The sequence below is a fragment of the Lolium perenne genome, chromosome 2 (genome assembly GCF_019359855.2).
Source record: "Lolium perenne isolate Kyuss_39 chromosome 2, Kyuss_2.0, whole genome shotgun sequence".
Classification (NCBI taxonomy): Eukaryota; Viridiplantae; Streptophyta; class Magnoliopsida; order Poales; family Poaceae; genus Lolium; species Lolium perenne.
The window spans coordinates 226,931,927-226,956,361 of record NC_067245.2 but is presented as its reverse complement, the minus strand read 5'-3'; the positions used below and the strand labels follow the sequence as shown (position 1 = coordinate 226,956,361).

The 24,435-nt window shown below is 45.5% G+C and overlaps 2 protein-coding genes across 2 annotated transcripts; both read left to right on the top strand.

The window, feature by feature from the left end:
- The first annotated feature begins 759 nt into the window (after positions 1-759).
- On the top strand, positions 760-4,134 carry LOC139835744 (uncharacterized). Its single transcript, XM_071825607.1, has 3 exons — positions 760-1,140; positions 1,227-1,325; positions 3,802-4,134. Exons 1-3 carry the CDS (start codon positions 760-762, stop codon positions 4,132-4,134), a joined length of 813 nt encoding a protein of 270 aa, XP_071681708.1.
- A 100-nt stretch (positions 4,135-4,234) lies between these two features.
- On the top strand, positions 4,235-5,076 carry LOC127335087 (uncharacterized). Its single transcript, XM_051361677.2, has one exon. The coding sequence runs from the start codon at positions 4,286-4,288 to the stop codon at positions 4,913-4,915; it is 630 nt and encodes a 209-aa protein (XP_051217637.1). The 5' UTR covers positions 4,235-4,285; the 3' UTR covers positions 4,916-5,076.
- Positions 5,077-24,435: the final 19,359 nt, after the last annotated feature.

Sequence of the window (24,435 nt, the reverse complement as noted above, 5' to 3'; positions counted from 1 at the left end):
AGTTCTGGCCGGGCAAGTACTATCCCTCGGCCTGTCCCGGTGGCGAGAAGAAGCTAGCCACTACTTGGACGGACTACGAGAGTGCCCGGCGTAGGCTTCCCGACGGCTGCTGAGGCCGTGATGAGAAAGTTTTGGGTAAGACATATTTTCTCGAGCTTCGTTCATATTTGATGACCCCAATGTTCTAACTCATGAATCTCACAATTGTTTTTTGCATGATTGAAGTGTTTTTATCGTGTGGTGCCCGAGGTTGAGGAGACGGCCGCGAACAGGACTTTGCGGGCGACTTGTGAGAGGTTGACACCGCAGGTGTGGTACAACCAAAGGATCACGTCCGCGGGTCACTTCTGGGCAGAGAGAGGCGAGAGGGTCCATAAGCCGGACATTGTCGGTAAGAATGCTAAGGCCGAGTACGAGATGACGGTGGAGGACTACATGTCGGTGAGTAAAATGTCAATGAGATTCTACATTGCTACTAAGTTGCGATTGCATTAGATTGAGTTGAGTATTGCATTTTCAGGTTATCCCCGATTGGGCCGAGCCGCATGCCGAGGCATGGGAGGAGATGGTTAGGACGAGGTGGCTCAAGATGGACGAGGACTTTGCAGCCGTGGCGAGGCGGAACGCGGAGAACCGAGGCGACGGTGGCACACACTGTGGGGGAAACCTCAGCTACGAGCGCTACAAGGGGAAGACGGTATGTATACATTTTATTTTCCTTCAGGTTCAAAGTTGGTACTCACAACATTTCCTTTCGCGATGCAGAGGGCCGCGTTAGGACCCGAGGAGGAGATGTCTGACCTCGAGATATACAACAAGATGCGGCTTAAGAAGCCTGATCTCTCGCAGCCTCAGCCCTCGCTCCCTGAGTACTTCGGCACCTACGCCGAGGACGTCGAGAACTACTGCGAGATGGTGAGGCATCGTCACCCGGAGGTGGATGACCCCATGAGCGCGGAGGTCGACGAGGAGTCGTTGGTCCTGTCGTCCGGAGGGTTGCCGCATGGCCGTCTCGCCATGCTGAACAAGGCCGTCAAGCATACCCTCACCACGACCTTCACGCGTCTCAAGGCGGGACTCACCAAGGACAGCCCCCCTCTCCCGCCTCGTCGCCGGGCTCGGCAACAACCCGCATACGACGTAAGTTTCCCTCATTTCCATCCTCTTTCCGACTTTCGTTCATACATTGCTAAGTGCTAACGAGACATGAATTTGTGAAATTGTAGCCTGACTTCGAGGCGGCCTACGTGGCCGCTCATCAAGAATATCAGGTGGCCTTCAACCAGCACCAGCAGCAGTTCATGGAGTACATGGCATATATACATGTAAGTTCCAACCTTTGTTTTCGCAAATGATGACAAGTCCCACTTTCCCCTAGTTTGATGCTTCATTTCTGCAAAGACTGACATGTAAACTATCTTGCAGGCGTCGTTTGTGGCCAATCAAACTGGACAGACAGTGGATTTAGGGCCGATGCCTCCCTTTCCGGGGCCTGCGCCAAACATGCCATCGAAGGAAAATTTCGCTGCGGAGTACTATGGGAGAACAACGGTAAGTTCTTCGCCAAACCGAATACTACGGCTTTCCTTTGCCTCGCAAATTGCTAACATCTCGGGAACATGTGTGTAGGGAACGGGATGTTCCGGAAACCAGGGTGGTGGGAGGGACATGACACCGGTTCATCATGGTGGTCCTTCTGCCGGTGCTACACCCGGTACTTCTCCCGGTACTTCTCCCGGTCCTTCTCCCGGTGGTTCTTCCGCAGCTTCTACCGGAAGGAATCGGCCCGGGCCGGTGTTTAGCGGCGACGAGCTCCTCTAGTAGTCCCATGTATCTTATGCACACTATGGCACCATGTATGCACACTATGGCACCATGTATGCACATTATGGCACTATGTATCCACTATGACACTATGTATGCACTTCATGTTATGTGTATTTGCACTTCATGCGAAGTTCCTGTGAATTTTATGTGCTTTTATTATCTGCCAAATCTGGAAAACAGCAAAAAAACCAAAAAAATGACCAAATGGTCCAAGCTACGCCGACGGCTTCCCCCTCGGGGTAGCGTCGACATGGACCAAATGGTCCAAGCTACGCCGACGGCTTCCCCCTTGATACGTCTCCGACGTATCGATAATTTCTTATGTTCCATGCCACATTATTGATGTTATCTACATGTTTTATGCACACTTTATGTCATATTCGTGCATTTTCTGGAACTAACCTATTAACAAGATGCCGAAGTGCCAGTTCCTGTTTTCTGCTGTTTTTGGTTTCAGAAATCCTAGTAACGAAATATTCTCGGAATCGGACGAAATCAACGCCCAGGTTCCTATTTTTCCCGGAACCATCCAGAACACCCGAGAGCCGCCAGAGGGGAGCCCTGGGGGCCCCACACCACACCCTGGCGCGGCCAGAGGGGGGGCCGCGCCGCCCTATGGTGTGGGCCCCCCAGAAGCCCTCCTGCGCCGCCTCTTCGCCTATATAAAGCCTCCGTCGCGAAAACCCTGATACGTTCGACGAAAACCACAGAAACCTTCCAGAGCCGCCGCCATCGCGAGGCCAAGATCTGGGGGACAGGATCTCTGTTCCGGCACGCTGCCGGAGCGGGGAAGTGCCCCCGGAAGGCTTCTCCATCGACACCGCTGCCATCTCCACCGCCATCTTCATCACCGCTGCTGCTCCCATGAGGAGGGAGTAGTTCTCCATCGAGGCTCGGGGCTGTACCGGTAGCTATGTGGTTAATCTCTCTCCATGTACTTCAATACAATGATCTCATGAGCTGCTTTACATGATTGAGATTCATATGAGTTTTGTATCACAATTCATCTATGTGCTACTCTAGTGATGTTATTAAAGTAGTTCTATTCCTCCTGCACGTGTGTAAAGGTGACTAGTGTGTGCACCGTGTGGTTCTTGTCGTAGGCTATGATCATGATCTCTTGTAGATTGTGGAGTTAATTATCATTATGATGGTATTGATGTGATCTATCTGGTCATGTTGATCTATCTTACACTATAAGGTTACTTAAATATGAACAAATTGTGGAGCTTGTTAACTCCGGCATTGAGGGTTCGTGTAATCCTACGCAATGCGTTCATCATCCAACAAAAGTGTAGAGTATGCATTTATCTGTCCTGTTATGTGATCAATGTTGAGAGTGTCCACTAGTGAAAGTCTAATCCCTAGGCCTTGTTCCTAAATACTGCTGAGTTACTACTGCTTGTTTCTTGTTTTCTTTGCGTTACTACTGCTGCAATACTACCACCATCAACTACACGCCAGCAAGCTATTTTCTGGCACCGTTGCTACTGCTCATATATATTCATACCACCTGTATTTCACTATCTCTTCGCCGAACTAGTGCACCTATTAGGTGTGTTGGGGACACAAGAGACTTCTTGCTTTGTGGTTGCAGGGTTGCATGAGAGGGATATCTTTGACCTCTTCCTCCCTGAGTTCGATAAACCTTGGGTGATCCACTTAAGGGAAAACTTGCTGCTGTTCTACAAACCTCTGCTCTTGGAGGCCCAACACTGTCTACAGGAAAGGAGGGGGAACGTAGACATCACCCCTCGGGGTAGCTTGCGCCAGGCGAGCCAGGAGATGCAGCGGCGCATGATATGCCGACGGGGAGGCGCTCGGCGTAGCCGCTCGCCAGGCGAGCCAGGAGACGCCGCGTGGCGCGCTATGCCGACGGGGCGGCGCTCGGCGTAGACGCGGCGTAGATGCCACCAGGGAAGCCACGGGCACGCCACGTGGTGCGCTATGCCGACGGTGTGCCCCTCGGCGTAGCACAAACGGCCGTTAGACGGACGGCTCCGGTCACTGTGCTACGCCGAGCGCCGCTACGCCGACGGGTGGCGCCAGCCGTCGGCCCTCTGCGGCTACGCCGACGGTGACGTCTACGCCGAGGGTCACCTGTGCTCTGCCGAGGCCGACCTTCCCCGAGGAGATACGCCGAGGGGCACCGTCGGCGCACCGTGTGCCGAGGGCAACGCTGTGCTACGCCGAGGGCCGGCGGCCGTCGGCATATCCCCTGATTCCTGTAGTGACTGCGCCCATGAGGCATATGCATATCCCTTCGATGATGGCCGCGCGCCACTGAGCACTCGGAGATATGCATAAGTAGTTCCACTTGCCGGCGAGCCGCGGACATCCTATATAAGCCGCGCAGCGATCCAAGAAAGCATCATCCAGTTCAGTGCAAGTGCAAGTACTGCTCTCCCTACCAGCGCATAGTTTACTCCGACACTTGCTGCCAGAGAAGATAGCTAGCATGGCGATCTTGTGGAGGCAGCCGAGCCTGGAGTTCGACGTCAAGGTCGTGAGGGTGACCGGCATCGAGGCGCGGCTCGAAGGCAGCCTCTTCGTGAGGTACTACGTCCCGGCCGGCGACGGCAGGCGACGGATCCGCGTGGACACGCGGGAGGTCCCGTGTGGTGGCCCCGAAGACGATGTGTTATGGGGTGAGCTGGTACGCTTTCAGCTGGCGGGGAACGGCCAAGGAGCCGCCGTGGCCGCGCCGGGCAAGGTCGCCTTCGAGCTCCGGTGGAGGCCGCGGCCGTCGACGATCGGGCTGGCGGCGTTGCTGGGGACGGGGAGGCCATCGTCGCGGGTGCTGGCTCGGACTGAACTCGCCGTGGCGACAAAGTCGGCGTCCACGGAGAGCTGGCTGAGGCTCTCTTCGGTGGGGCGGGAGCTGGGCGGCGGGTACAAGGCGCCCAAGCTGCTGGTCGAGGTCAAGGTCGTCCACGGCGCCGTCCCTGCTGCCGGTCACTTGACCGTGAAGGCGAGGAAGTCGAGCGGCGGCGTGAACCAGTGCTGCCGTGGCGGCGAGAGCTGCCGTAGCTGCGGGTGGGTCGGGACAGAGAAAGACATGTTCCTCGCGGCGACGTTTCCTCACTAGAAGAAGTAACAAGATTGTAATGGCAAAACAAAAGCAATTAGATTAGGTTGGTACGAGGAGGCTACATGGTACATATAGCTGTTTTGCTTTTTGTGCAAGGATTTTGTGGATTTTCAGCCAAATTCAGGCGTGAGATTATGAAGAAATTTTGAACAAGGTCATCTTTCTAGCTTGCATGGTTTGGTTTCAGTATTTCCGCTTCCACAATCGCTACCCTTGGCTCGGTTGTCTCGCTGCCATAGAGATCGGTGCCGGGCTCTGCGCCGTGCATGGCGTGCCCATGGCAACACGGGGCACAGTGGCCATGGGCAATGAGCTAGTTTTATAAAACTGAGACAGCCAGTTTTACACGAAATTTTGGTGGAACTTTGACTAACTTTTTTTTATAGAAAACAAAATTACTTCGCCTTATAAGTTCAGTCAAAGTCCAGAGGCATGAGCAAAAATTTAATCAAATATTTAGAAAAATAAAATAAACATCTATAACGTAAAACCAATGATATTAGAATCGGCATAAAGTATATATTTTTATATTATGTGGATTTTGTATCATTGATGTTAATATAGTTTTCTATATTTCTTTATCAAACTTGATATGGTTTAACTTTAATTAAACTTATAACACGAATTAAATAAAAACCCGAGGAAGTAGAAAAAGAGGCTTCCGTCCACCCCCATTAGTCCCGGAAATATTCGAACCGCGACTAAAGGGGGCTTTAGTCGCGGTCTGGGAGGCGACCCGCGACTAATGCTCCCCGGTAACACCAACCGAGACTAAAGGGCTATGGAGGGATGCGGCCGGCGGAAAAACCTTTAGTCCCAGTTGGGAATACCAACCCCGACTAAAGGGTACCCCTTTAGTCCCGGTTGGTGTCCCCATTCGGGACTAAAGGTTTTTCCGAGTTTTTTTACTCCCACGCACCCTGCACCCCCCCGGTGGATCGCCTTTTTTTGGTTTGTAAAATACAAAAGAAAATGATAGAAATTCAAAAAAAAAATTGTTTCCAGATTCTTGTATGTTATGCAACCTACTATTCGGAGAAATTAAGAAATTCAAATTTTCACTTTTTTTGCAAAAAAAAGGTTAAAAAATGGTAAAACCGCAATAACTTTTGCATACGACGTCGGAAAAAAAAACGTATAATATATCAAAAAAATCCTGGGAAAAAGTTACATCTGAATTCACCGGGGTTTACCCGGTTAGCCAATTTTTATATTCTCAAAATTCCAAATGAAAATACGAAAGCAGGAAGATTTTAGTTTTTGCTATAAATTACGGATTTTATATTTTTAAATTTTTTCAAAAAAATAAAATTAATAATTGCATCCAGCATAAAGATTACTATTACTTTTACACAATTTTTAGATTTTCATCTTTTTAGGTTTAGGTTTGGCAAAAAATATTTAAAAATCAAAAAATTAAAAATTTAATGTTTATTTATTTATTCACGATTATTATTACATCATTATTTTTGTTTATGAAAAAAATTATTTGAAATTCAAACAATAAAAAAATGTGACATCGACCAACATGTTAATAGGATTGATATGATACTAGTATCACATACATGCGCGCGTAGCACTTGGATGCGGGACGGAATGGAACACTTAAGTTAAGCGTGCTAAAGGTGGAGTAGTGGGAGGATGGGTGACCGAGCGGGAAGTTTGACCACGAGTAAGTAATTTGACTAGAGATAAGTGTAGTTAGAGATAAGACTAAGCTATGCAAATAACTGAAATAATAGAAATTCTGGAAAAAAAATAGAAAAAAAACGAAGTGAAAAAAATTAGAAACCCAAATGAATTTTTTTTTAACGAAATAGCCTTTAGTCCCGGTTGGGGACACAAACCGGGACTAAAGGTCCTTCGCCCAGGCGCACGCTAGCCGCCCACGTGGACGGACCTTTAGTCGCGATTCGTAAGCAACCGTGACTAATGAGGGGGGCTTTAGTCGCGACCCTTTAGTCCCGGTTGCACACCGGGACTAAAGCCCGTTGTGAACCGGGACTAAAGGCCCTTTTTCTACTAGTCATATATGACCTCAAAGTGATATATAATAAAACTATATTTTAAGATGGATCTACTGATAAACTAGTTGAATGCGCGTGCGTTGCTACGAAAATTAAAAAGCTCTCTGCATTGGCATAAATGTTTTTATCGCATTTTTTAATACTTGTGTCATTTACTTATTATAGTTCCATGTTTGTGCAAATAAGATGTTGTCTCAAAACATATACCAACTAAATAAACTAATCAAAAGATTGTGATAAGTTGGTCTACTACATATAATGGAATGTATTATAACCATCGAAATTAATTTATAGGAAATCGAAGAGGCAATTTTCGATAGGGAAAAAACCACCGCATACTCTAATCTTATAAATATGATTATATGAAGAAAAGCAGGTTTTAATTTTAAAATATTTAAGGAAATTTTTCCTAGTTTTCCCGCAAAGAACATGCATAGATGTTCTATTTGAACCAGATAACCTTCGGGATGCCTTTTCGGAAATGCCTAGCACGTGAAAAAAGAATGAAATCTTCGGTAAAAAGAATCAGATGTTGGTTCAGTGGTGATATATGCTAAAATGGGTGTCTTAGTTTTAAAATAATTGATGCAACATTTCCTAATTGACATGTGCTTTAATGGTCCGCGCCCTCCGAAACTCACCTACGCTTAGAACAAAAAGATGACCGAGATTTGTCGACACCTCTTCGCTGTGAATGGCATGTTTGCTGAGATTTGCCAGCACCCCTGTGAATTACACGAGTTTGGTTTCGGACGAACCACTGAAGCAGACCTCTTCCTAATTTTGTCCCAATACATATACTATCCTTTTATGACTTCGTGGCCATTTATCTCGCAAGACCTGACAGCCATCCTTTAACCAAACCCAGGTTGTGCAGTATTTTAGTCCACTACAAAACCAGATCTAGGTATTTATTACGCTAAGAATAAAGAATCTTAATTTGGAAAAAAAGTCGATGTAGCGTTTTGGTAGTGTGCTCTCAAGCTAGCTTGTAGTATCTGGCAACAACACCGGGCACTACTAATTGAGTTAGTACTCACTGACGTTGAAACCACATCGTGTATAATTAGAGCTATATACACTACAAGTCCCACAACTTGTCATCAACGTGCAAATTAGTCCCACAACTTGAAAAATGTGAACCTGTGGTACCACAACTTGTATCGAAGGAGTAAAATGGTCCCAAACCAATTGAAAGCCAACATGTGGCATTGTAAATTTTACAAAAAGAACCGTCCCTATTTTTTCTCTAGCCCAAATTGATGTTGGTGCTGCCTCACATGTGGGTCCCACCTACTGGTACAATAAGAAACAATTAAAATTCATAAGTGTGAGTGAGCATTCGAACACAAAACCAACTGCCAGAATCCGGACGCATATACCACCACAGCACAAACTACTTTGATGTAATTTCTAATAAAACAAATCATTAATATATAACTGAGGATATTAACGTGAGAACCACAAGGACGTCGCCGCAAGGATATGCTGTGGCTTTCTGGGCCATGAACTAGTTTCGACAACTACAGGCAGCGCCATCGCATACTGAGGGCATCTTTAACAGGCGACGTAAAAGAACGTTGAGCGATCGTTTGCGTTCGTCCGAGCTGAAAATGCGTCTGCTACCACCTCTAGCGGGGCGATGCATAGTAATCGAGGCGTCCGCGGCGATGCAAACCTGGTTCAAATATGCGTCAGGTTTGCATCTCTACGGACGCTGCGCGGACGCATCGGTCGTCCGCCAGGTCCTCGCACGGGCCCGCTTGGCGGAGGCACATATACTTCGTCTTCCATAGCATTACTTACGGGCGGCGCGCTGCAGATTTTCCAGGGCCGAATTAATGGCGCGTCTCGGCTTCCGCGAGCGTGCACTGCTGGACGGCGTCGCAATAGCATGACATTGAAGACGAGATGGTAGGCAGTACCTAGTTTTACCACGCCTTTATGGCCTTTTATGTTTTTCTAATGTAAATTATAACTTTTATGAATGAAAAAAATATTATGCGTCTTGCCGCTGGAGCCACCCCCGACGCAAACGGACGCGCGGTCGATTTCAACCATTTAAAACGACGCAAACATATTCGTTTGGACATCCAAAATACGTCGACCCGTTGAAGATGCCCTAAAATTCCTCGGTTTCGATAACCACGGGCGGCGCCGTCGGCGTACTACCATTGGCATCTGCCTTAGAACTAGCTGCCGCTCTGTTAAATATAGTATGACCTCTGGTTAATCACAAAGTACCTTGGGCGGTAATGGTTAGGACATACTAGGCAGTGGCACGTTGTCATTGCTCGTGGATTCGAATCCCAGGCACGCCCATGTTATTTTTAATTGTTTCTTCCTTCAACTGACATGTGGGACCCGCATGGTGACACAGCACCAAGATTAATTGGGCAACAGAAAAATATGTAGGGGTCCTTATGTAAAAGTTACAGCGCCATGTGTTGGCTTACGATTGGTTTGGGACCATTTTGCTCGTCCGATACAAGTTGTGGTACCGCCGGTTCACATGTTTCAAGTTGTGGGACTAATTTGCACGTTGATGACAAGTTGTGGGACTTGTAGTGTATATAGCTCGTATAATTATTCAGACTATTAATTTACACCAGAAAAGTCACGATCTGCTTGTGCAACAAACATCCTCCTAGTAGTCTCGCTGATGATCAATGGTGGTGAGCTCATCTTGGCTACATCCCACAGTAGGTCTATCATGGTCATTTACTATGGACGCCCTTAGGAGAGTATTGGTGCCAGCTTCACATCGGTTGACACGCCGCAACATGATCTGCTTGAACGGGCGTTGGCGCGATCTGCATGTTCCAGTGTTTCCCAACATCCTTGCGCTACCCCTCACCATGCCCATCACACCGCTGATGATGATGCAATACGAGTCCAATCTCCCATCCTTAGACATCGCTTCACTCCTTCCGTGCCCAAAGTGTTGGTGCTATCTCCAATCTCACCGTCAGCAACGATGATTGTTTCCTCGTGTCCAGGGAGATATCAGAGAGGTGGCCATCTTCCCGGCCTCCCGCTCATCCTCCATGGAGGGCACAAGCTAGCAAGCTTTAAAGTATCGCAAACAACGTCAACCTGTGCAACCTTTGGCCTCACCCACACATGTTTATGTCCTTCCTGACCCTAAGACAACACTGCTTCCCAAGTATTCACCGACGGCTTGGAAGGGTCATGTCCATGTTGCTTCTTTCGACAAGACAGACGTTGCAATGGCAAGCACGTCGCTCAGTAGCGCCAATCCTATCATATTTGAATGTATAGTGTCTCACCGATGGCAGTAAGCTAATGCCCGCCGCGAAGCCAGCTGCGGCAGTAGCATGGAACATCCCAACGTCTCGTGCTGCATCTGCATGACATCCTCAACAACGACAAGCTAGCGATCAACAGGGAAGTCAACGACGGTAACGGGTCAGCAGGACAACGTTTGTACTGCACCTACGGTCCTGCCGGACCTCCTCGACGGGAAAGTCAACGACGGCAATGGGTCTAGCAGATAGTCATCTCCTACACCAGCATGACATCGTGGACGGCGGCATGCATGCTAGAACCGCGTTGGACGGGAAAATCGATGATGGTAGTGAGGCCAGCGGCCCAACGTCTTGTGCTGCACCTAAACAACCTCGTCGACGGTGGAATGCCAACATATGTTAGCGCTCGACGAGGAAGACGCATAAAGCGGCACCGCCAGTGGTGGAGGCAGCCTGATCAGAGGTTGTTGCCATTCGCCGGTAGGGCGGAGCTCGACCTCTGATTTGGCCTCTCTGGTGACCCGTCGATGGAGGCAAGCAATCGGTAAGATCGGCGGGAGATCACCGATTAATTTTTACCTAGCATCACCCCCACTATAAATTGTCCTCCCACGAATACGAGATTAGAACCGTATACAGCTGTATATTTGCGATCCTTTTTCGACCGAAAAGGTACAAGCTGAAACCAAAACCGTGGAAGGTTTCGATTGATGTCATGTACCCGGGCTTATGGATGGACGCATATCCTGGACGAAGACGAGCTACCGTCCCTCTAAAAAATCTGTTGATTTGCGGCAATTTCATTTTTCTTGCTGCATGCGAGGCTCCCATAAAATCTAAGACACGACCTAAAGGTCCTTCTTCATTTAGGAAGCATGCACACCTAATTTGATTGGAAAAGGAGGACAACAAATATGTTACTACCAAATTTGACGTGAAAGCCCTCTTTTTTTTGTGGGACAATAGATCACATGCTTTTTTTTTTGAGAGATATGCGTAACAAGGAAGGATGGATCTGCTCCAATTTTGTTTCTCCTCATATTGTTGTGGGACTTCCTTTTTTGAGCAAGGAAATATATCTTTCCTAACTAATTGATTGCGTGATTTGCGGGCGGAAGATGGACATTGTGTCACCACTTTTGGCTATAAAATATGCGGAAGATCTGATCCATTGATAAAAAATTACATGGTTATGATTTCTCCAATGTTTGATGTCAAAGTGCACACCATCCCCAACTCCAATATAATAGTAAATATTTCCTTTTTCTTGATGCATGCGAGGCTCCCATAAAATCTAAGACACGACCTAAAGGTCCTTCTTCATTTAGGAAGCATGCACACCTAATTTGATTGGAAAAGGAAGACAGCAAATATGTTACTACCAAATTTGACGTGAAAGCCCTCTTTTTTTTTGGGACAATAGATCACATGCCTTTTTTGAGAGATATGCGTAACAAGGAAGGATGGATCTGCTCCAATTCTGTTTCTCCTCATATTGTTGTGGGACTTCCTTTTTTAGCAAGGAAATATATCTTTCCTAACTAATTGATTGCATGATTTGCGGGCGGAAGATGGACATTGTGTCACCACTTTTGGCTATAAAACATGAGGAAGATCTGATCCATTGATAAAAAAAATACATGGTTATGATTTCTCCAATGTTTGATGTCAAAGTGCACACCATCCCCAACTCCAATATAATAGTAAAGATGCTCCTAGATTTCCCTAGCAAGTTGATCAACTTTTAAAAGCTTTATTTTGTTTTAGAATACATTTAGAAATTTAACTTAATACAAGAGGCAGAAGTACCCCTTATTCACGAACTGAGAGTATAAATAAAAGTTAATAGTATTTATTTCTAAAAGAAAATGAAACTAACATTGCAGAAATTCCAAAACAAAGTATCAAATTAACATTTATGTTCATGCAATTGTTGAATACTAGCACAAATAATTTTGAAAACAATCACACAAACTAAATCCAGGGATGCAGCAAATTACTACTAATAGTCTAGAAAGTTCGTAAACTACAGAAAAACCCTACAAGATTAACCCCCAAGTTAATCGATGAGTCTATTGAGCATGCAATGTTATTCTGCCCCTACTCCCATGCAGTGTGTAAGGATGGCAATGGAGCGGGTTCGGACGAATATACCAAAACCAGATCCATGCCTAAATCCACCAGTCTCACTCTGCTCCACTCATGAAAGTATACATGAGTCTATTGGGCATGATTTCAAAAGATGAAAATTGTAGTGGCATTTCTCAAATACGAAATAATTGCAGTATCATATATCTAATTAACCCTTAAATGAGTTATGAATACCCTAAATTGAGTTAATATATTTAAATCTTGGGTAGAACGCACAAAGAAGAGGGATTAAAACTTAAACGAATGAATGTAGAAAGGCTGTGTTGCACGATGTATTACTCTGGTGCATATGCACACATATATATAGGTACAATGTGGGTCACCACGTCCTCAACTATACAAAGAAGGAGGGGGCCATAAGGAAAGAAATAATACACCATAATACACCAGAGAATATTCCTAAACATATTCCTCAACACCCCCCTTGATCGAAGCGTCGCCAGAACCGACGCAAAGACTGGATCGAAACTCCTCAAAGGCCGCTGTGGGGAGACCCTTGGTCATGTTGTCCGCGAACTGATGAGATGTAGGAACGTGGAGAACACGTATACGTCCAAGAGCAACCTGTTCACGAAGAAAGTGAATGTCGAGCTCGATGTGCTTGGTCCGGCTATAATGTACGGGGTTGGTGGAGAGATACACAGCTGAAACGTTGTCACAAAAGACAACAGTGGCCTTATCCACATGGCAGGAGAGCTCAAGAAGCAACGGACATAGCCATGTGCACTCCGCGACAGCATTGGCCACAGCCCGATACTCAGCCTCGGCACTGGAGCGAGATACAGTGGGCTGCCTCTTGGATGACCAAGAGACGAGGGACGGCCCAAGATAAACACAATACCGAGAAGTCGAACGGCGGGTGTCAGGACAGCCAGCCCAGTCAGCGTCAGAGTAGGCGACAATGTCCGTGGTAGGCGAGGCATGAAGAGTCAAGCCAAGGTCGATAGTGCCGCAGATGTAGCGTAGAATCCGCTTCACGGCAGTCCAGTGAGAATCTCGAGGAGCATGCATATGAAGGCACACCTACTGAACAACATACTGCAACTCCGGCCGGATGAGAGTGAGATACTGCAGAGCACCAACAATAGACCGATATAACGAAGCATCCGGAGCTGGTGAACCATCAGTGGCAGAGAGCTTGGCCTTCATGTCGACAGGCGTAGTCACGGGGTGGCAATTAAGCATCCCAACGCGATCTAGAAGCTCATGAGCATACTTCCGCTGATGAAGAAAGAAGCCATCCGGACGCCGAACGACCTCAATGCCAATGAAGTAATGGAGAGGGCCGAAGTCCTTTAGAGTAAACTCAGCCTGAAGACGATCAGTAAGCTGCCGTATCAGCTTAGGAGAGCTGGCTGTCAAGATAATATCATCGACATAAAGGAGCAGATAAGTTGTGGCATTGCCCTGGCGGTAGACAAACAGGGACGCATCGGAGCGAGTGGAGTGGAAGCCGAGCTGATGAAGAAACACGGCGATGCGCTGGTACCAAGCGCGAGGCGCCTATTTTAGCCCATACAAGGACCGAGAGAGCAAGCAAACGTGATCTAGATGATCGGAGTCGACGAACCCAATAGGCTGCTGGCAGAACACCTGCTCCTCAAGATGACCATGAAGGAAAGCATTAGAGACGTCCATCTGGTGCACCAACCACACGCGAGAGACAGCAAGCTGAAGAACAGTGCGGATGGTGTCGGGTTTAGCAACGGGCGCAAAGGTGTCATGGAAGTCGACTCCTTCACGCTGCCGGAAACCACGGACCACCCAGCGAGCCTTGTGACGATCGAGTGTACCATCCGGAAGAAACTTGTGCTTGAAGACCCACTTCCCAGTGATGACATTGGCCTGAGGTGGGCGGGGAACAAGCTGCCACATCTGGTTGCGCTGCAACGCGTCGAACTCTACCTGCATGGCGGCGAGCCACAAGGGATCGCGAAGAGCCGCCCGGGCGGAGACGAGCAGTGGAGCCGGCTGCCCAGAGGTCGATGTCGAGGCGGCGCAGGCGTACTCGTCAGCAGGGTACCGCGTTGCCGGGCGGTGGATGCCGGCACGGGCACGCGTCACAGGGCCAGCTGTGGCACCAGCCTGGCCGGGCAGGGGGCCGGTCTGGCCGGCAGAGGGGCCGGTCTGGCCGGGCAGGAGGCGCCGGTCGGTCCGGCAGAGGCGCTGGTCGGGCCGGAAGAGGCGCCGGTCGGGCCGGCTGGGAGGCCGGTCGGTCCAGCAGGGTCGTCGGTCTGGCTGGCAGGAGGGGTGCCGGTCTGGCCGGCAGGGGCGCCCGAGCTAGTACCTGGCCGGACTGGCGTGGAGGGGATGCCCGAGGTAGATCTTGAGGGCGTCGAGGTGGTGACTGACAAGGGATTAACTTGTCAATGCCTACGGATTGTAGACTAGGGTTTAGTTGGAAGTAGAGGGCAAGTAGATCTCGAAGGTTTCAGCCGTAAAAGTACTCAACTGCTAAAAGCTAGGGTTGCGTTAACAATAGATTCGATCCTCTCTTTGTCCCTCAACTCCCCCTTATATAGGAGGCGGAGCTGAGGGTATCGTTTTACACAAGTTTACAGATTCCGGGAGACTCTCTGAGTCCAACCCGTAAAGTTACAAATCTCTGTACTTCCTAATACAACTCTATCTTTCCTTAACAACTAATTGGGTTTCCGAATCTTCATATTCTTCGACCTGTGGGCCTTCAGTAAACCCCGGGTACCATCTTCGGCAGGCCCATTGGGGATGCCTATGTCAGTAGCCCCCGAGATTTTGCTTGAATCGAAGAATCAGGAAAAATCTCCAACTTTACAATTATCATATAACTCCTTCGAGTTATCACATATCTTTAATAAAATAGTCATATATTATACAGGGATAACGGTAATTGGGGCTAGTCCATCTGACGGATCAGGTACTAGTTAACTGCTCTAGTGGCAATCCGCAAAAACCTACTTCAAGATCACGTCCCTGGACATGATCTCGGGATACTGGCGTAACTCGACATGTGCCGCTTAAGGTGTTACCATATGCCGAGTTCCAGTCATGTTTTATCGGGTACCTAACGCATCCGTTAGGATTTTTCTTCGTATCTGTTGATACGGAAAAAAGTAGCAAGCTGTCGTCAGAGACGGTGCCACGCCGCTCAGGACGGATCCGGGGACTTACCTTCGCAAAGTTTTGCGGCATTCAGAGATTATCCGCGACTGAGGCTCTCTGAGAATATATTGTCGAGTGCTTTTTCGGCTGTTGGAATAGCACATTTATTCGAGTCAATGGATGACTTATATTTTTATCTTGCCTTCCCGATGGGAGTATATGAAGAGTTATTTGTATAACTCGAATATGCTCATTACGATCTTTATAATTTCATCGGGCACGCGAATAGCATTCCGATGGGAGTAGCCCCCGAGGCTACAGCCAAGGACTTGTATTTGGTTGTAGGCCCAGCATTGTAACTCCTTTTGTCGCTATATTTTCATCTTTTTCAGGTTCTCTTATCTTTCTCGGGTGCGCGACCAGCGCTCCCGATGGGAGTAGCCGCCGAGGCTATGGACAAATTCTTGCATTTGATCATAGGCTCTCGCCTTTTCTCTCTTGCCATACTCGAGGTTTCCTCTTTTTTTAAAAGTGGCCCCCGAGCATTTGATCAAAAACTTGTTTTTGACCAAAGGCTCTCGAAATTATCGTCACTTATATTTTGTCACCAGTCTTCATATCACCGCTGTCGAGAATTTCCTTTGTTAAAGTGACATCAGTGCTGACGTTAGCCACGACCTCTGTATCGAGAAAACACGAGTTCTGTCCTGTCACTGACTGGTGGACCCAAAATCTGCGGCAGTTTGACACATTACGCAAGTGGGGGGCACACGTCCTCCACTTTTTCTGGCACGCGCGTTGTAGCGCCTGTCTAGTTCCATCCCAGTGAAAATATGATTTTATCCCTTGAGCCACGTGTAACTCATCAAGTTCATTACTGCTCCATCCAACGGTGCGTCGATTCGCAAGTTTCCTATAAAGGATCGTCTTCCTACTCTGTTCTCCCCTTCGCTGCGCCTCATCTCTGCTCTCGCTCCAAAATCCTCCACTGCAACCAAAATCTCCTGAGCTCAATCACACTCCCACTCGCGCCTACGCCATTGTTGATGCCACCGCGGTCGAAGCTCACCAAGCACACCTCCCCCGAAGCTAGCATGGTGTCGCAAGATCTGATGGCTGCGGAGTGGGAAAGGTCCAAGATCTCCAATCAGGACACCAATTTGATGAAGAAGCTGGGCCTGATGAAGAAGAAGGACGCGGTGCGCTTTCCCAGCGAAGAGAGCTACCCGTCGCCTCCTATGGAATATCGGGTTAGCTTCGTTGACTGATACGTCTCTAACGTATCGATAATTTCTTATGTTCCATGCTACTTTATTGATGATATCTACATGTTTTATACATACTTTATGTCATATTTATGCATTTTCCGGCACTAACCTATTAACGAGATGCCGAAGAGCCGATTCTTGTTTTACGTTGTTTTTGGTTTCAGAAATCCTCGAAAGGAAATATTCTCGGAATGGGACGAAAGCACCGCCCCGGATCTTAGTTTTCCCCGAAGCTGCCAGAAGTCCGGAGAGGAAACGAAGTGGGGCGACGAGGCAGCCACACACCAGGGTGGCGCGGCCCAGGCCCTGGCCGCGCCGGCCTGTGGTGTGGGCCCCTCGTGGCGCCCCCTGACCTACCCTTCCGCCTACTTAAGCCTTCGTCGAGAATAACTCCAGTACCGAGAGCCACGATACGGAAAACCTTCCAGAGACGCCGCCGCCACCAATCCCATCTCGAGGGATTCAGGAGATCGCCTCCGGCACCCTGCCGGAGAGGGGAATCATCTCCCGGAGGACTCTTCACCGCCATGGTCGCCTCCGGAGTGATGAGTGAGTAGTTCACCCCTGGATTATGGGTCCATAGCAGTAGCTAGATGGTCGTCTTCTCCTAATTGTGCTATCATTGTTGGATCTTGTGAGCTGCCTAACATGATCAAGATCATCTATCTGTAATGCTACATGTTGTGTTTGTTGGTATCTGATGAATAAGTGAATGCTATGTTATGTTGATTATCAATATCATCTATGTGTTGTTTATGATCTTGCATGCTCTCCGTTGCTAGTAGAGGCTCTGGCCAAGTTTTTGCTTGTAACTCCAAGAGGGAGTATTTATGCTCGATAGTGGGTTCATGTCTCCATTAAATCTGGGGGAGTGACAGAAACCTCTAAGGTTGTGGATGTGTTGTTGCCACTAGGGATAAAACATCAATGCTATGTCTAAGGATATATTTATTGATTACATTACGCACCATACTTAATGCAATTGTCTGTTGTTTGCAACTTAATACTGGAGGGGGTTCGGATGATAACCTGAAGGTGGACTTTTTAGGCATAGATGCATGCTGGATAGCGGTCTATGTACTTTGTCGTAATGCCCAATTAAATCTCACAATACTCATCATAACATGTATGTGCATGGTCATGCCCTCTTTATTTGTCAATTGCCCAACTGTAATTTGTTCACCCAACATGCTTATTCTTATCGGAGAGACACCACTAGTGAACTGTGGACCCCGGTCCATTCTTTTACATCGAATACAATCAACTGCAATACTCGTTCTACTGTTTTCTGCAACAATCATCATCCACACTATACATCTAATCCTTTGTTACAGCAAGCCGGTGAGATTGACAACCTCACTGTTACGTTGGGACAAAGTATCTTGGTTGTGTTGTGCAGGTTCCACGTTGGCGCCGAAATCCCTGGTGTTGTGCCGCACTACACTCCGCCGCCATCAACCTTCAACGTGCTTCTTGGCTCCTACTGGTTCGATAAACCTTGGTTTCTTACTGAGGGAAAACTTGCCGCTGTACGCATCACACCTTCCTCTTGGGGTTCCCAACGGACGCGTGATGTACGCGTATCATGACCGTTTTCTAGCGCCGTTGCCGGGGACCTGAAGAGAAGTTACACCACAGAGATCTCTAACTCCCACGTCAACTTTGCGCCAGCAACCGTTTTCTGGCGCCGTTGCCGGGGAGATCAAGACACGCTGGAAGGGGAGTCTCCACCTCCAATCTCTTTACTTTGTTTTTGTCTTGCTTTACTTTTATTTAGTACTTTGTTTGCTGCACTAAAAGAAAACACAAAAAAATTATTTGCTAGCTTTACTTTATTTACTGTCTTGTTTGCAATCTCCATATCAAAAACACAAAAAAATTAGATACTTGCATTTACTTTATCTAGTTTGCTTTATTTACTATTGCTAAAATGGGTACTCCTGAAAATACTTAGTTGTGTGACTTCACAACCACAAATAATAATGATTTCTTATGCACACCTATTGCTCCACCTGCTACTACAGCAGAATTCTTTGAAATTAAACCTGCTTTACTGAATCTTGTTATGCGAGAGCAATTTTCTGGTGTTAGTTGTGATGATGCTGCTGCCCATCTCAATAATTTTGTTGAATTATGTGAAATGCAAAAGTATAAGGATGTAGATGGTGACATTATAAAATTAAAATTGTTTCCTTTCTCATTAAGAGGAAGAGCTAAAGATTGGTTGCTATCTCTGCCTAAGAATAGTATTGATTCATGGACTAAATGCAAGGATGCTTTTATTGGTAGATATTATCCTCCTGCTAAAATTATATCTTCGAGAAGTAGCATAATGAATTTTAAACAATTGGATAACGAGCATGTTGCCCAAGCATGGGAAAGAATGAAATCTTTGGTTAAAAATTGCCCAACCCATGGACTGACTACTTGGATGATCATCCAAACCTTTTATGCAGGACTGAATTTTTCTTCGCGGAACCTATTGCATTCAGCTGCTGGAGGTACCTTTATGTCCATCACTCTAGGCGACGCAACAAAGCTTCTTGATAATATGATGATTAATTACTCTGAATGGCACACGGAAAGAGCTCCACAAGGTAAGAAGGTAAATTCTGTTGAAGAAACCTCTTCCTTGAGTGATAAGATTGATGCTATTATATCTATGCTTGTGAATGGTAGGACAAATGTTGATCCTAATAATGTTCCGTTAGCTTCATTGGTTGCCCAAGAAGAACATGTTGATGAAAACTTCATTAAAAATAATAATTTCAACAACAATGCTTATCGGAACAATTCTAGTAACAACTATAGGCCATATCCTTTAATAATGGCAACGGCTATGGTAATTCTTATGGGAATTCTTACAACAATAATAGGAATACACCCCCTGGACTTGAAGCCATGCTTAAAGAATTTATTAGTACACAAACTGCTTTTAACAAATCCGTTGAAGAAAAGCTTGGGAAAATTGATATACTTGCTTCTAAAGTCGATAGTCTTGCTGCTGATGTTGATCTTTTGAAATCGAAAGTTATGCCTAATGAAAATAATGATATTAAGTCATTTGCTACAGCAAACGCCATCCAAAATGAGAATATAAGATTGATGTCCGAATTGCGTGCTAGGTGGGAGAAAGAAGAAAATGCTAAAGATAACAATGTAGCTAAAGTTTGGAATATTACCACCACTAGTAATGCTAATGCTTCACATGTTGCTGCACCTCCTACTATCAATGGTAAAATAATTGGTGTTGGCAATGTTTCCACTTCTAATGCAAAGCGTGAAAAACTGCCTGAAACTACTAAAACTGCTGAAACTACCTGTGATAAAACTGCTGAATTTTTTTCTAATGTTGGGGATAATGATCCCATTGCTTTAGATTATAATGGCTTAGATTTTGATGATTGTCACATCTCTGAAGTTATAAAGTTCTTACAAAAACTTGCTAAGAGTCCTAATGCTAATGCTATAAATTTGGCTTTCACGAAACATATTACAAATGCTCTCATAAAAGCTAGAGAATAGAAATTAAATCGTGAAGCTTCTATTCCTAGGAAATTAGAGGATGGTTGGGAGCCCATCATTAAGATGAAGGTCAATGACTTTGATTGTAATGCTTTATGTGATCTTGGTGCAAGTATTTCTGTTATGCCTAGAAAAATCTATAATATGCTTGACTTGCCACCATTGAAAAATTGTTATTTGGATGTTAATCTTGCTGATAATTCTACAAAGAAACCTTTGGGGAGAGTTGATAATGTTCGCATTACCGTTAACAATAACCTTGCCCCCGTTGATTTTGTTGTCTTGGATATTGAATGCAATGCATCTTGTCCCATTATATTGGGAAGACCTTTTCTTCGAACTATTGGTGCTATTATTGATATGAAGGAAGGTAATATTAAATATCAATTTCCTCTCAAGAAAGGTATGGAACACTTCCCTAGAAAGAGAATGAAGTTACCTTTTGATTCTATCATTAGAACAAATTATGATGTTGATGCTTCGTCTCTTGATAACACTTGATACACACTTTCTACGCCTAGCTGAAAGGCGTTAAAGAAAAGCACTTATGGGAGACAACCCATGATTTTAATACTGTACCTTTGTTTTATATTTGAGTCTTGGAAGTTGTTACTACTGTATCAACCTCTCCTTATCTTAGTTTTGTTGCATTGTTGTGCCAAGTAAAGTCTTTGATAGTAAGGTTCATACTAGATTTGGATTACTGCGCAGAAACAGATTTCTTGCTGTCACGAATCTGGGCTTAATTCTCTGTACGTTACTCAGAAAATTCTGCCAATTTACGTGAGTGATCCTCATATATGTATGCAACTTTCATTCAATTTGAGTATTTTCATTTGAGCAAGTCTGGTGCCTCTTATAAATTCGTCTTTACGGACTGTTCTGTTTTGACAGATTCTGCCTTTTATTTCGCATTGCCTGTTTTGCTATGCTTGATGGATTTTTCTATTCCATTAACTTTCAGTAGCTTTGTGCAATGTCCAGAAGTGTTAAGAATGATTATTTCACCTCTGAACATGTGAATTTTGATTGTGCACTAACCCTCTAATGAGTTGTTTTAAGTTTGGTGTAGAGGAAGTTTTCAAGGATCAAGAGAGGAGGATGATACAATATGATCAAGGAGAGTGAAAGCTCTAAGCTTGGGGATGCCCCGGTGGTTCACCCCTGCATATTTCAAGAAGACTCAAGCGTCTAAGGTTGGGGATGCCCAAGGCATCCCCTTCTTCATCGACAACATTATCAGGTTCCTCTAGTGAAACTATATTTTTATTCCATCACATCTTATGTACTTTGCTTGGAGCGTCTGTTTGCTTTTGTTTTTGTTTTGTTTGAATAAAATGGATCCTAGCATTCATTGCGTGGGAGAGAGACACGCTCCGCTATTGCATATGGACAAATATGTCCTTAGGTTTTACTCATAATGTTCATGGCGAAGGTTGAATCTGCTTCGTTAAATTGTTATATGGTTGGAAACGGGAAAAGCTACATGTAGTAATTGGTAGAATGTCTTGAATAATGTGATACTTGGCAATTGTTGTGCTCATGTTTAAGCTCTTGCATCATATACTTTGCACCTATTAATGAAGAAATACATAGAGCTTGCTAAAATTTGGTTTGCATGATTGGTCTCTCTAAAGTCTAGATATTTTCTAGTAAGGGTCGAACAACAAGGAAGACGGTGTAGAGTCTTATAATGCTTACAATATGTCCTCTATGTGAGTTTTGCTGTACCGCTTCATACTTGTGTTTGTTTCAAATAGCCTTGCTAGCCTAAGCCTTGTATCGAGAGGGAATACTTCTCATGCATCCAAAATCCTTGAGCCAAACACTATGCCACTTGTGTCCACCATACCTACCTACTACATGGTATTTCTCCGCCATTCCAAAGTAAATTGCTTGAGTGCTACCTTTAAATTTCCATTCTCTATCTTTGCAATATATAGCTCATGGGACAAATAGCCAAAAAACTATTGTGGTATTGAATATGTACTTATGCATTTTATCTCTTATTAAGTTGCTTGTTGAGCGATAACCATGTTCCTGGGGACGCCATCAACTACTCCTTGTTGAATATCATGTGAGTTTCTATGCATGTTCGTCTTGTCTGAAGTAAGGGCGATTTACCATGAGTTGAATGATTTGAGCATGCATATTGTTAGAGAAGAACATTGGGCCGCTAACTAAAGCCATGATCCATGGTGGAAGTTTCAGTTTTGGACAAATATCCTCAATCTCATATGAGAATATTAATTGTTGCTAAATGCTTATGCATTAAAGAGGAGTCCATTATCTATTGTCTATGTTGTCCCGGTATGGATGTCTAAGTTGAGAATAATCAAATGCGAGAAATCCAATGCGAGCTTTCTCCTTAGACCTTTGTACAGGTGGCATGGAGGTACCCCTTTGTGACACTTGGTTAAAACATATGTATTGCGGTGATAATCCAGGTAATCCGAGCTAATTAGGACAAGGTGCGGGCACTATTAGTATACTATGCATGAGGCTTGCAACTTGTAGGATATAATTTACATGATACATATGCTTTATTACTACCGTTGACAAAATTGTTTCTTGTTTTCAAAATCAAAGCTCTAGCACAAATATAGCAATCAATGCTTCCCTCTGCGAAGGGCCTTTCTTCTACTTTTATGTTGAGTCAGTTCACCTATTTCTCTCCCATCTCAAGAAACAAACACTTGTGTGAACTGTGCATTGATTCCTACATACTTGCATATTGCACTTGTTATATTACTTTACATTGACAATATCCATGAGGTATACATGTTACAAGTTGAAAGCAACCGCTGAAACTTAATCTTCCTTTGTGTTGCTTCAATACCTCTACTATGAATTTATTGCTTTATGAGTTAACTCTTATGCAAGACTTATTGATGCTTGTCTTGAAAGTACTATTAATGAAAAGTCTTTGCTATATGATTCAATTGTTTACTCATTGCATTACCATTGCTTCGAATCGCTGCATTCATTACATGTGCTTACAATAGTATGATCAAGATTATGATGGCATGTCACTTCAGAAATTATCTTTGTTATCGTTTACCTACTCGGGACGAGCAAGAACTAAGCTTGGGGATGCTGATACGTCTCTAACGTATCGATAATTTCTTATGTTCCATGCTACTTTATTGATGATATCTACATGTTTTATACATACTTTATGTCATATTTATGCATTTTCTGGCACTAACCTATTAACGAGATGCCGAAGAGCCAGTTGCTGTTTTCTGCTGTTTTTGGTTTCAGAAATCCTAGTAAGGAAATATTCTCGGAATTGGACGAAATCAACGTCCAGGATCTTATTTTTCCACGAAGCTTCCAGAAGTCTGGAGAGGAAACGAAGTGGGGCGACGAGGCAGCCACACTCCAGGGCGGCGCGGCCCAGGCCCTGGCCGCGCCGGCCTGTGGTGTAGGCCCCTCGTGGCGCCCCCTGACCTACCCTTCCGCCTACTTAAGCCTTCGTCGAGAATAACTCCAGTACCGAGAGCCACGATACGGAAAACCTTCTAGAGACGCTGCCGCCACCAATCCCATCTCGGGGGATTCAGGAGATCGCCTCCGGCACTCTGCCGGAGAGGGGAATCATCTCCCGGAGGACTCTTCACCGCCATGGTCGCCTCCGGAGTGATGAGTGAGTAGTTCACCCCTGGACTATGGGTCCATAGCAATAGCTAGATGGTCGTCTTCTCCTAATTGTGCTATCATTGTTGGATCTTGTGAGCTGCCTAACATGATCAAGATCATCTATCTGTAATGCTACATGTTGTGTTTGTTGGGATCTTATGAATAAGTGAATGCTATGTCATGTTGATTATCAATATCATCTATGTGTTGTTTATGATCTTGCATGCTCTCCGTTGCTAGTAGAGGCTCTGGCCAAGTTTTTGCTTGTAACTCCAAGAGAGAGTATTTATGCTCGATAGTGAGTTCATGTCTCCATTAAATCTGGGGGAGTGACAGAAACCTCTAAGGTTGTGGATGTGATGTTGCCATTAGGGATAAAACATCAATGCTATGTCTAAGGATATATTTATTGATTACATTACGCACCATACTTAATGCAATTGTCTGTTGGTTGCAACTTAATACTGGAGGGGGTTCAGATGATAACCTGAAGGTGGACTTTTTAGGCATAGATGCATGCTGGATAGCGGTCTATGTACTTTGTCGTAATGCCC